The 14,405-nt window shown below is 37.1% G+C and overlaps 1 protein-coding gene across 3 annotated transcripts in view; it reads left to right on the top strand.

Moving 5' to 3' along the window:
- The window catches only part of ATE1 (arginyltransferase 1), a 163,368-nt gene that overhangs the window by 35,740 nt on the left and 113,223 nt on the right, over positions 1 to 14,405 (top strand). For all 3 annotated transcript variants that reach the window (XM_068548687.1, XM_068548685.1, XM_068548686.1), the window contains exon 8: positions 13,601 to 13,633. In XM_068548687.1, the coding sequence (XP_068404788.1) occupies positions 13,601 to 13,633 (33 nt within the window). The remainder of the gene's footprint in view (positions 1 to 13,600; positions 13,634 to 14,405) is intronic.

The raw sequence follows: 14,405 nt of genomic DNA, 5'->3' as shown, positions 1-14,405 counted from the left end.
ATGTTCCTGTGCCTTAACTCTGGTGATGGAGCTTCTTGCTTATTCTGTGACTAGATCTCTCCTTTTGAAAAATTAGCTATATTGTATTAAACTACCATAATCTATGGTATACTTTGTGCTCATAAACCAACTTATAAAATACTGTGTCAGAGTCAGAGGAATATACAGTTCTGAGTGCCAGGAATGGAGTAGATGCCTAGTGAACATTCATTGAATGAATGGGCAGCTGAGTTGACTATTTTTAAGAAACAGCTAGAGGGCTTCCCTGGTGGTGCAGTGGTTAAGAATCCTCCTGCCAATGCAGGGGACACGGGTTCGAGCCCTGGTCTGGGAAGATCCCTCGTGCCGTGGAGCAACCAAGCCCATGTGCCACAACTACTGAGCCTGCACTCTAGAACCCACGAGCCACAACTACTGAGCCCACGCGCTGCAACTACTGAAGCCCGCGCACCTAGAGCCCCTGCTCTGCAACAAGAGAAGCCCACGCACCGCAACAAAGAGTAGCCCCCGCTCGCTGCAACTAGAGAAAGCCCACACGCAGCAACAAAGACCCAACGCAGCCAAAAATAAATAAAAATAAATACATTAAAAAAAAAGAAAAAGAAAGAAACAGATGGAGAGAGAACTCATTTTTGCCAAATGGAAAACTGCAAGTAAGAAAATAGTGTTCTTGAAACTTGTGACGTGAAGCCAAAGGAAAATTCATATGATGTCAAAGCTCAAAGCTCACTGTCAAAGGACAGTGGTCCTTCTATAAGAAGTAAAAGCTGAGAGAGAGTGTTGAGAAATTGACCCCTATGAGTTAAGCACATTGTAGTGAGTGCAAAGCTCGTGTGTTAGGGATCATCTCGTTGAGAGCACCACTGCCGTTTGTCTTTAGTTTTTGTATTTTAGGTCTGCTTTTTCCATTAAGCCTGAGGAGGCTCAAGTTTTATGACCTCCTGGTAATGACTTGACAAGTGAACAATGCCACCTATTGAGGACTGGCCTAAACAGGGAAAGTTTGTGTTTTTGCTGTGGAAATTCATATGATATGCCAAATAAGTTTAGCTAACTGCTTGCATGATTAAAAAGCAGTTGATTTGCTTCTAGTCAGTAGTTAATTATAAAAGTAAATATATACATTATATATGTGATTTTAGAAATCCAGAATATTTAAATATGTAAAAAAAATAGGGGATATATTTGTGTAGGTCTGTAAATATTGTCTGTAAAATAACATACATGTTGGCTTTTCTGCGACAGTCATTCTAGAAATAGCTCAAAGTTTTACTCTTGGAATGGCTCCCATGTTTCTTTCTTCTGGGCTGTGGAGGAATGTGATTCTTCTATTCAACCAATCATATAAATATTTAATTCCTTGCATGTTCCAGTCACTGTGGTAGGTCCTGGGGATGCGTAGATGAATAAGACACGGTCCTCTGCACATTTTAGCTTAACCACTATTTTCAGAAACTTCTTTTCATAAGTTTGCATTCATGTTTAAAATGTTAAAATCCCAATAATATTAAAGAGTAATGGAAATATATGTTACCTGGCATGATGTGGAGCTATTTGATCTTGCTTGGGATCAGTTGGTCTGATAAGTATGCAAGCAGTACCTATAACCATTATTAATGTGTTAATATAATCAAGTATTTTCAATAATAATTAAATTGCTGATAATATATTCAATTTCTTAGTACTTTGACTAGAGAGCTTTTTAAAAAAATTTTGTTTTGACTGTGCTCTCCTGCTAAGAGACTTTATTTCTAAGTTTTGTGGTATTTTCTGTTTATCCCTAATTCATGTCATTCAGATTTTTGGAAGACACCCAGTTTTTCAAGGTCAATTTGAATTCTTTTACCAACTTAGTGCCATTTAAGTGATACCTAGTTTTGTCCTCAGTAATCTTTTGAATAGTTGCTCCTCAAAAATAATACCGGAATTTTCCCTGCAGGAAATTAAAGGAGTGTATTGAGGACATAGGTGGTCCTGAGGAGAGCTAAGGAGAAGGGCACAGGCCGTTTCTTCACAGATACCAGCTCTTGGTTACTGGTGACTGCTTCTCTCTGTTTGTGGCATCTCACCTTGACCAAATGACACAATTTTGCAAAGTAGCCAGGGGCCATGAAGACACATAGGGAAAAAGAGCAGAATATGGATATTCATTTATTCGTTTATGAATTGATTAATCCAATTCACAAATGAATGAATGCATCTAGGCATTTAAGCAGCAAATATTTGTTGAGTCCCTACTATGTGCCAGGCATCATTTTAGACTCTGGGTAGTGAACAAGAGAGAAACGTTCCTAACCTCAGGGAGATTATATGCTAGTGAGGAGGATGAATAAACAAGTAAGTATGCAGTACAGTGTCGGTATAGTACACGCTAACAGGAAAAGTGAAGAAGAGGTGAGGGACAGAGGTGGTGGTGATAATTATATGAAGATGTCAGGAGAGGCTCTGAGGAGAGGGGCTGCTTGGCAGACGCCTGGATGGAGAGCACGCACCTGTGCGTATCTTTGGGAGGTACATTTCAGGCATGACGTGTTCACAGAACAGCAGGAACATCGGTGAGCTGGAAAACAAGGCATGGCGCATCTCCGTTCTTATCTATGTCGCTTACGAATGTTTTGTTTTTTTAATCTCCCCTTTCTTTTTGCCATTCACTGGCTGATTTTCATTATCGTAAAAATTTATATGTTTTGTTGTAGACTTGTTACTTTGTTTCCTTGTTACCTGAACACCTATATATCACCACATTTTAATGTTGTTTTATAACACTGAGACTTGGTATCTTTGGGCTTTATTGCCTCCTTGGTGAATTCTGATTAATGGTGGTGTTAAGTCATTGATATAATGAAGGGAAATGTGGATTGGAAAAAGCTTCTAGGTTCTAATCCTAGTTTTGTTGCTAACTGACTGTAAACTAATGAACATTTCTGGACCTCAGTTTATCTAGATGTAAACTAAAGCTGTTGGACTAGATAACTGCCAGGATTCCTCTTAACTGTAAAATTCTGTGGTTTCAGTGATTTTTAGGAAAAATCCCTAGGAGAAATTCAATAATTTTTTTTCTTTTTATTTCCTTTTTTAAAATTAAGGTGTGCAAATCTAGGACGTACAGCTTATTGAATTTTCACATATGTATGTGCTCTTTTGGGAACTTTCTGGAATTAAAAAATATATATTTTCCATCCGTGGTTGGTTGAGTCTGTGGATACGGAACTTGGAGGGCTGCCTGTATAAGTATATTCCAAATATCTTTCCCAATCTGGAAGTACCTATACTCAATACCTAAGAAAATATTATTTTTAGAAAAATGTAATTTTAAAGTGTTTCCATTTTGTTGCATTTTTTTTTAAAGTTTATTTGTTTTTGGCTGCGTTGGGTTTTCGTGGCTGCGTGTGGGCTTTCTCTAGTTGTGGTGAGCAGGGGCTACTCTTCATTGCAGTACATGGGTTTCTCCTTGCCGTGGCTTCTCTTGTTGCAGAGCACCGGCTCTAGGCGTGTGGGCTTCAGTAGTTGTGGCTTGTGGACTCTAGAGCACAGGCTCAGTAGTTGTGGCACACGGGCTTAGTTGCTCCGTGGCATGTGGGATCTTTCCGGACCAGGGATTGAACCCGTGTCCCCTGCATTGGCAGGCAGATTCTTATCCACTGCGCTACCAGGGAAGTCCTTCCATTTTGTTGCATTTTTGAACACAGTTTATAGATTAAGAAAGCAACAGATTTAAGGATTTCTCTTACTACATAAAATTCTGGTCCCAATGTTGACTTTAAAGAAGTCCTAAGGTACTTTTTCTTTTAAACACACTTCTGAAATTATTTCCACACTTCTTATGAGATATTTTAATATTTTGTGCTTGTCCTTAATTTATTTGATGTTGTAAACAAGCAGGTCTTTAGGTCATAGGGTCCCGTGGTAGAATGATTCTCCCATTAGAGAAGCAAACAGTTCTGTTCTCAGCACATGATGTCACCAGCACTTGAGTCTTTCTTTAGTGGGTATTCCTTTTGGTGACTTTGCCAAGAACTCCTTTTCTTTGCATTTTGACGTGAACTCTGTTCATGGTGATTTTGTTCACTGCTGGTAATGTTGAAAAGCAACAGAATTCTTTTAGATTCCGTTCTCTTTGAGGATAGCTCTTCAAGCTATAGACTTAGGACATTGTTTTCTGGATTTATAGAAATAATTAATAAGTTCAAATGTATACTATTTGTGTTAATAGATACAGAGCCACTGTTTATAAAATATACAGTTATTATAGTGAACACATGAGGTAGGTGTTAATGAATGACTTAATTATAGCCCAAATCTCTATTGCTGTTAGAAATTGGGGACAGCATTGGAAGGAGTAAAAGAATACGCACTGAAGTAGCTCACTAATTAGGATGTGCATTAGCAAACTGGATTCAACACTATGAGCAAAATATTTATAGCTCGCTCTGTGTGTTAGCGTTACGGACTTTTGTGATTCTGGGCCGATGTTAATCTTTAAAGAGGCATTTGTTACAGTTCCTTCCATGGTGTGGGCTTGAGCATTAGTCCCTTCACCAATCCAAAGTGCTAAATATCGCAAGGATCCCCTTGAGGGATATTATTGGGTAGGGACCATGACTTTTAAAGGGGGGAAAAGAGCCATTGATTCATTGATAGTTTATATGAGATTTTTCTGACACTGTAAACAGCCATACTGAGTATTTTCAGTGAGCATTTCTATTCAGTATAAACTGGGGAAAACGATTCAGAGTTGGCAGGGGCCAGTGTTTCTTAGAATGAGTTTTGTGGAATATTGGTTCTGTGGAATGTTAATAAATGTTACATGAAATTAAAAACCAACCAACAAACAGATCTCTTTGGTTATGAAACTTTGGAAAGCACTAGATTAAATGAAATTGAAGGGTTTTTTGTTTTTCTAACTATATTGGGATATAGTTATGTAATGTTGTGTACCTTTAAGGTGTACAACATATTCATTTGATATAGGTATGTTGCAATATTGTTACCACCATAGAGTTAGCCAACACTTCCATCATGTCACATAATTAGCATTTCTCTTTTGTGGTGATAACATTCAAGACCTACTCTCTTAACAACTTTCAAGTATATAGTACAGTATTGTTCTCTGTAATCACAGTGTTGTGCTTTAGATCCCCAGAACTTATTCATCTTCTAGGGTTTTTTGTTTGACTGCAGGAATTCTCAGGGCCTGTAATTTGTCAGTATACCTTGTACTTCTCTAAGATGAAGGGGAGGTGAGGCAGCAATAGTATGCAGCATTTCCCGAACTTATTGGGCCATGGAATCATTTTTTAGAGAGTGTTTTGGGAACTTGGCATGCCACAGGATACCACTGGTAAAAGTGATTAGGCTGAAATCATTTTGTAGATCGAAAACTAAGACCTAAATTAAGTACTCAAGTAGTTAGAGCTGGTGAGATTCCAGACTAATTCTTAGATCACTGTTCTTTCCATCAGCAAAAAAGGAGATTTAATGGCTCAGAAGACATAGGTTTAAATATGTTAGAATGTAAATTAGGTTTTCACTTTCATCTTTTAAGATTTATTGAAGCTTAATGTCCTGTCCAAGGTTCTGGGTCTAACCAAAAAAGGTAGTACAAGCGGTTATTTCTTTCAGCTGCATTGCTAACAAATGGAATAGGGAATAGATGTAAAAATGAATTTACAGAATTACCTGAATCAGCTCTTTTTACTAAAATTAGGATAAACAGGGTCTTAGTTCTCAAACCTTAGTTTTGACTTGCTATTAAGTACAGATTTAATTTTCATTCTGTTGATGACTTTTTAAATGGGGTGGGGAGAGAGTTTAACTTAATGTAATTTAGACTCTTAATTAAAGCTTCCAAAATCTGGATAGAAAATTGGGAGATTGGGATCGACATATATGTACTACTGATACTCTGTATAAAGTAGATAACTAGTGAGAACCTACTGTATAGCACAGGGAACTCTAGTCAGTGCTCTGTGCTGACCTAAATGAGAAGGAAATCCAAAAAAGAGGGGATATATGTATATGTACAGCTGATTCACTTTGCTGTACAGTATAAACTAACACAGTATTGTAAAGCAACTATACTCCAATAAAAACAAAAACCTTAATATTTTACATTGAGGTATGATTTAGGTTGATCATTATAAAATTTTAAATAAATTATTAGATTATAGACTAATGTAGTCAGACTTGTCCTCTAACAATTTGTAAGAAAGTACATGTACTAGGGTGAAAGGCTAAGGGAACAGGACCAGCAGAAGTATTTTGTTAATGCAGGGAAATTCTGGATAATCCATATGAGCAGTTGTAAGACTTAGAATTCCACTTTGACAAATAGGTACACCTCACTGATGTTCTTTGGTTTAGGGGAAAAAATTGTGGCGTATCTTGAAAAAATGCTGTTGAGTGTTCCTTCTTCTTTATATAGGAATTTAACATGGTTCCTTATTAAATAGAAAAGACATTTCAGGAAGATATTAGCTTAAATTACTTATGTGTTGAATATTTTCCATTACAAAGATAAATGGTTGATTATAGTTTTACTGGGATATTTTGACGAAATTGGTAGTGTGTATTCTTCTCTCCTGTTTATTCCCCCACCCCACCCTGCCCCCAGTAACTGGCATGGTTAATAACAAGTCTTGGAGAAAGAATTTACTGATTGTAACTGACAGGAGGTTTAACTACAATTTTGTGTTCTTGGAAAACTGTTTAGAAAATTTTGGTAAGCATTAGGTACTTCTCTGAAAGGAATGAGAAGGTATTATGAGACAGGTTACTGATGGTGAATAGAATAATGGTACTAGGAGTGGTGAGTAAGAATGCTGCAGGAGAAGCAAGGTCAGTAAGTGACTATATAGTAATAGCATTGATCTGTGTGTATCCCTTTTCTCTTTTTATTTTTTATTAATTTTTAAAACTAAATTTATTTATTTATTTATTTATGGCTGCGTTGGGTCTTCGCTGTCGCACGCGGGCTTTCTCTAGTTGCGGCGAGCGGGGGCTACTCTTTGTTGTGCTGCATGCGGGCTTCTCATTGCGGTGGTTTCTCTTGTTGTGGAGCACGGGCTCTAGGTACATGGGCTTCGGTAGTTGTGGCTTGTGGGCTCTAGAACGCAGGCTCAGTAGTTGTGGCTCACGGGCCCAGTTGCTCCGCGGCATGTGGGATCTTCCCAGACCAGGGCTCGAACCCGTGTCCCCTGCATTGGCAGGTGGATTCTTAACCACTGCACCACCAGGGAAGCCCCTCTTTTTATTTTCTTTCTTCCAGTTTTATTGAAAAATAACTGACATACAGCACTGTATAAGTTTAAGTTGTACAGCATAATGATTTGACTGACAACATCATGAAATGATGATCTTAATAAGCTTCATGACCATCCATCATCTCATAAAGACACAAAATTAAACAAATAGAAAAAAATTTTTTCCTTGCAGTGAGAACTCTTAGGATTTACTCTATTGAAAACTTTCATATATAGCATACAGCAGTGTTAATTATGTTTATCATGTTGTGCATTACAACTCTAGTACTTACTTACCTTATAACTGGAAGTTTGTACTTTTTAACTGCCTTCATCCAGTTTCCCTTCCCCCCACCTCTGCCTCTGGTAACCACAAATCTGATCTCTTTTCCTATGAGTTTGCTTGTTTGTTTTTGAAGTATAATTGACCTACAATACTGTGTTAGTTCCTGTTAACACATGTGATTTGATATTTTTATGCATTTCAAAATGACCACCATGATAATTCTAGTTATGGTCTGTCACCGTACAAAGGTGTTACACTGTTACTGACTATTCCATACACTGTACATTTCATACCTGTGACTCATTTATTTTGCAACTGGAAGTTTGTACCTCCCTCACCTATTTCTCTCCTCCCTCACCTATTTCTCTCCTCCCTCCATGCTCCTCCCCTCTGGCAACCAACTGTTTGTTCTCTGTATCTATAACTTTTTCTGTTTATGTTTGTTCATTTGTTTTTTTGGTTCCACATATAAGTGAAATCATACTGTATTTGTCTTTCTCTGACTTCTTTCACTTATCATAATACCCTCTAGGTCCATCCATTTGTTGCTAATGGCAAGATTTCATTTTATTTTAATTAAGGCTGCACAGCTTGTGGGATCTTAGTTTGAAAGATGGAAAGGGATTGAAAGATTTCATTTTTTTATGGCTGAGTAATATTCCATTGTGCGGGGACTTCCCTGGCGGTACAGTGGTTAAGATTTCGTGTTTCTACTGTAGGGGGCGCAGGTTCGATCCTTGGTCAGGGAGCTAAAATTCCACATGCTGCACGGTGTGACCAAAAAAAAAAAAAAAAAATTCCATCATGTGTCTGTATGTATGAGTGTGTGTGTGTACCACATTGCCCTATCTGTTCATCTGTTAATGGACACTTAGGTTGCTTCCATCTCTTGGCTATTGTAAATAATGCTGCAGTGAACATATGGGTGCATATGTCTTTTTGAATTAGTGTTTTCTCATGATAAATACCCAGGAGTGGAATTGCTAGATTGGATGGTACTTCTATTTTTAATTGTTTGAGGAACCTCCATACTGTTCTCCATAGTGGCTGCACCAGTTTACATTCCCACCAACAGTGCACGCGGGTTCCCTTTTTGCCACATCCTTGCCAGCATTTGTTGTTTGTTGTATTTTTTATAATAGTCATTTCAGGTGTGAGGTGATACCTCATTGTGGTTTTGATTTGCATTTCCCTGATGGTTAGTGATGTTGAGCATCTTTTCGTGTGCCTGTTGTCCATCTGTATGTCTTCTTTGGAAAAATGTCATTTCAGGTCCTCTGCCCATTTCTTAATCAGGGTATTTCTTTTTTTGATGTTGAATTGTATATTTTGGGTAGTAACCCTGTATCAGATATATTGTTTGCAAATATCTTCTCCCATTCAGTAGGTGGCCTTTTTGCTTTGTTGATAGTTTCCTTCTCTGTGCAAAAAGCTTTTTAGTTTGATGTAGTCCTATTTGTTTATTTTTGCTTTCATTTCCCTTGCCTGAGGAGACATATCCAAAAATATATTACTAAGACTGATGTCAAAGAGTGTACTGCCTGTGTTTTCTTCTAGAAGTTTTGTGGTTTCAGATCTTACATTTAAATTTAAGTCTTTACATAGAGAAGAGACTTGTGGTTGCCGGGGCAGGGGAAGGACTGGCAGTGTGGGATTAGCAGTTGCAAACTAGTATATAGAGGATGGATAAACAGCAGGGTCCTACTCTATGGCACAGGGAACTGTATTCAGTATCCTGTGATAAACCATAATGGAAAAGAATATGAGAAAGAATATACATATATGTATAACTGAATCACTGCTATACAGCAGAAATTAACACAACATTGTAAATCAACTATACTTCATAAAATATTTTAAAAAATAAATTTAAGTCTTTAATCCATTTAAAATTTATTTTTGTGCATGATGTGAGAGAGTAGTCCAGTTTGATTTTTTTACGTGTAGCTGTCCAGTTTTCCCAACACAGTTTATTGAGGATGCTGTCTTTTTCCCATTGTATATTCTTGCCTTCTTGCCTCCTTTGTTGTAGCTTTAGCTTTAATTTTTGCCATTTTAAGTATGGTGTGTCTTTGTATGGTCTTCTTTGGGTTGATCCTGTTTGGGCTGTCTGTGCTTCCTGGACTTGGATGTCTGATTCCTTTTCCAGGTTAGGGAAGTTTTCAGCTATTATGTATTGACATATGTTCTCTGCCCCTTTCTCTCTCTCTCTCTCTCTCTCTCTCTCTGTCTCTCTGTCTCTCTGTCTGTCTCTCTCTTCTCCTTCTGGGACCCCTACAAATGAGAATGTTAGTACATGTGATGCTGTTACAGAGGTCTCTTAAACTGTCCTCATTTCTTTTTTTTCTTCTTTCTTTTTCCTGTTTAGCTTTGGTGATTTCCACTGTTTATCTTCCAACTTGCCCATCTCTTCCTCTGTATCATCTAATCTACTGTTGATTCCTTATAGTGTATTCCTGTTATTATTTTTAAAAATATTTATTTATTTGGCTGCGCCGGGTCTTAGTTGCGACACATGGGATCTTCCTTGCAGCATGCGGGATCTTTAGTTGTGGCAAGTGAGCTCTTTTAGTTGTGGCATGTGGACTCTTAGTTGGGGCACGCGGGATCTAGTTCCCTGACCAGGGATTGAACCCCGGGCCCCCTGCATTGGCAGCATGGAGTCTTATCCACTGGACCACCAGGGAAGTCCCATAGTGTATTATTTATTTTAGTTATTGTACACTTCACCTCTGTTTGGTTCTTCTTTATATTTTATATTTTTTCTTTGTTAAAAACATCTAACTCCTCACTCTGTTCATCCGTTCTTCTCCCGAGTTCTTTGAGCATCTTTATGATCATTACCTTGAAGTCTTTATCAGATAGATTGCTTATCTCTACTTCACTTAATTCTTCTTCTGGGGTTTTATCTTGTTCCTTTGTTTGAAACATATTCCTCTGTCACCTAATTTGCTGTTTTTATTTCTATGTATTTGGCAGGTTGGTTACATTTTCCTCCTCCTCCAGATACAGCAAGGGAGACGCCCTTACAAAATATTTCCATTACTAATGTAAATGTTTTCTTGCAAAGGGACAACTCCTACTTGGTTTTCAGAGTTTTCTCCAATTCTGCTGTTTCTTAGAAAATAACCAGCTTAAGATAATATTCCAAAGAGACACATTTTGGGGTGGCAAATTCTGCTCCCCTACATTATAACAGGCTTTATTTTTTTTTAGAGAAGTTTTAGATTCACAGCAGAATTGAGCCATTTTTTGATACTGATCTAACATCACCGTGGTGTTTGTTAAAAGGTGTCTATTTCTGTTATCAACTTCAGTATATATACAAAATGTATTTTGCAGTTATACTTGCTGTTTTATGATTGTTGTTTTTCAAAGTATTACCTTCTTTTCGACTGAATATAATATGCGTCATTTCATTATGAAAGAATTTACTAAGTAATTAACTGGAGGGAAAATAGCAATGGGTTTTTCTGGTCCACTAACTAGAAGAAGCATTTTTCAGCCTTTTTCATGTCCTGTGAATAGGATAGTGAATGTGTGCCTTGTGATTTGTTATTCTGTTTATACTGCTTTGCTGATTGAGAACTGTATTTATATATTTCATGTTTTGGCAGCTTCAAACAGGAAAAGAATTTTTAGGTCTGTTTTGAAAAAAACTGTGACAGGAATGCTACATATGTACATGACAAAGATGTATGTAAATTATTGGAGCTTCAAGGAGACAGTAGTTTTCTTGGAGAGTATATGCTACTCTATCATTATTTAAAGTGACTTCTGTCAGATGAAAAATTAATCAGTCCAGTCAATCTAAGAAAGAAATGGAAAATTTTATTCAAGCTAAATTGAGGATTATAACCTGGGAACAGCCTCTCAGAAAGCTCCAAGAACTGTTCTGGCCGTTAGAAGTCAAAGCACAGTTACAGAAGTTTTTTGACACAGGGGCCTGTACATTAAATGATGTCTTATTGACTTACACAATCCAGATCTGCAAGTACAAAGTGATGGGTTGTGTGACCCCTTACAAGATCAAGATGGAATGTTATCTTTCAAGGAGTTGTCTTATGGGTGCTGGGAGAATGTTGCGCTTTATTGTTGAGGAGGTTTGGTGGACGCATAATGCAGATACACAGTGTACATTAGAGGGGAGAGAGGAGGCCACAGGACAGAAAAATTTTTTATGTTTAAAATTTTCTTATCTTGCCATAAAATATGAATTTTATTTCACACTTCCATCATAATTGATGCATTAAGTACTGAACCAGAAGCACTTCTAAACTCTAAATGTAGTATGTATAATATAGTTAACATGCACATACTGGAGAAAAACACGGAAACCCTACAGTAGCAAATTTCTCATTTTAAAATAAAAATGCACCATGCCTCATTTTTCTCCACTATTAAAACTGGGTAGTCTTTCAAGTATTACTTTTTATTCTTGTGAGGAAGGGCAGAGATTGTTTTATGTTAGGCTAATGTGAAAAGAATCCAAGACCACAAATGTTGCACTTTAAATTTCAATAGAATTATGTGCTTCATATCAGCATTATGAAATTTTAAAATTTGGTGTATCCTGCACTTTCAGAAATTTCTCCTAACAGTTAATATAATTGAATTGCATATTAGTATCATTTAAATTAAGAAAAAAATCTTACGGTGCCTTTATTTTAGTATACCCTGTCATCTAAGGCCTAGATGATACTTACTAGTTAATTACGTGGCTTTGGCATGCACTAGTAGTCTTTCAGGAAAATATTTGCTTTAGTTTTGGGGGGAGGAAGTGTCTGATATATTTTTTAAGCTTTATTATGAAAACTTTAAACATTCACAAAGTAGAGAGAATTGTATAATGAGTCCTCACATATTCATCTCCTGTCCTCACTAGTTTAATATGACTCTTCTTGTTTTATCTGTGCATTCCCCACCATTACTTTCCTCCCAACCCCCCAGTGATTTTGAAGGAAATCCCAGATATCATGTAATTTCATTGAGAAATATTTCAATGTGTACCTCTAAAAGAGAATCAAATTATTTGTATTCCCAGTGAGTACTACCTAGCTTTGTTGTGCAGAGGAAGTTCAAGAGTGCTTGGAAACAGACCTGCCATTGCATTTTATTGTAGTTAATTTGTATTCAGTAAGATCCAGAGTTTATATTACTTGGGTTTTTTTTTATTATTACAATACATCTCAAAGGATTTGAAGTGTTGATTTTGTAAATAACGTCTAAGGAAACATTATGAATTACCATCATGAATGTGTATGAAGTAATGTGACAGTCCTCATTTCAGAGCTAATCTACGATTTGCTTTGTCATTTTTTCATGGCTCCTCCCCAGCTCCAAAATTAGTTTCTTTATTTAAATGCTGAGAAACAGTCAGCATGTAACACTTTCTCAGCATTTAAATAAATGCAATTTATTATAAATAAATTTCAGATGAAATTTATAAGGCTCTATTTGTGTCAGAGAAAGAGAGCAGAGAGAAAGAAATATGCATATGGGGCTGAAAAAAAGAGGAAGGGGCAGAACAGTGTAAACATCACAGCCTGGGTACCAGAGAAATAACTTCCCCTTTCTTTCACTCTCACTCACCCAACCTCCTCTCTTGGTCTTGACTTTTTAATTTCTCTCTTTTCTTGGTTTCCCCTTTGGTTTATATCTTTTTCTTCTCTTGGCATTTACCTAACTTTGCCTGTGGCATTTATGATTAGGAAGATTGCTGATTCCTCCCTTGGAGAATGTTTTATTATATAGGGGTTGTGAGATAAAACTTTAAAAAGCAAAATATTTTAGGACGAATTTGTTGTGCTTTGTTTGTTTTTATACAGATTTTGAAAAATGTTTATTTAAACTCCTTCACATAGTTGGGTACCTACTATGGGCTAGATTGAACTTTTCTGTAGTCTGTGAATGAATGATACAATGTATGAAACGGTAACTATATATAGACATTTAGGTTCACTTTATGTGCTCTTTTTGAAAAATTTTGTAATAATTTTTCCTTTTTTTGTGTGTTCTCTTTTGCTGCTCATTTATTGGATGAAACGGATTCTATTCATATGTGACTCTGCAGTTCACAAGATTCCTTTGCAGCTCACCTTTGGAGGTAAGATTACTCACTGACCTTGAAATTAGAATTGCTATTGGTATCTTTTGTGAGGCATTTATTTGATAATTCAAGAGTGATCATTTTGTCATGATGTATTCTTCGATACCAGTAATGAGATGAATGCAGACTTTCCTTTATAAGAATTCCTATAAGTTACAGAGCTTTGTGAGGGCAATGACCTTCACAGCAGGTCATTGCCTTCATTTTAATAGGTAGAAGGAAGTCAGTCCATTTTAAAGAGCCTTGTTGTATCTCCTTACTCCCATGCCAGTCTCACATTGGCTTTATCCTCTGTAAACTGCCCTGGTGTTAAAGGAGAACTGGAGAAGTCTGGGCAGAGGCTGTCATCAAGGAGGTTTCAGTTAGTTTGAGAGAACTTTTTAAAATCCATGAATTGATGAGGGAAGAGCAAAGGACTTCCCTTGTATTGAGCTTCATCTTAACACAGGCATGATTCTAGGTGCCAGATTCACTTTCTCATCTAATTCTCATAATGGTTCTGCAATTTAGAACTGAAAATCCAGTGATAAATTGTGAGATAAAGAAAACTCTTAGATAATCAGAGAACCAGTTATCAGTGTGAGCTGTGGTTGATAAGGAGTTACTTGGAGAAGATGGATGAGGCTTTGGGAAAGGAGTCGGAAAGGGGAAGCAGCTGGGTGTGTGGAGGGACATTGGACTTGGTACCAAACTTGGGGTTAAGATCAGGTCCTCACTTACTAGCCGTGTGACACTGGGCGGTCACAGCTTCCCTGAGCCTCAGCTTCCT

The sequence above is a fragment of the Eschrichtius robustus genome, chromosome 7, assembly GCF_028021215.1.
Source record: "Eschrichtius robustus isolate mEscRob2 chromosome 7, mEscRob2.pri, whole genome shotgun sequence".
NCBI classification, from domain to species: domain Eukaryota; kingdom Metazoa; phylum Chordata; class Mammalia; order Artiodactyla; family Eschrichtiidae; genus Eschrichtius; species Eschrichtius robustus.
The sequence above is the reverse complement of the archived record's forward strand: the minus strand, read 5'-3'. Positions and strand labels throughout refer to the sequence as shown.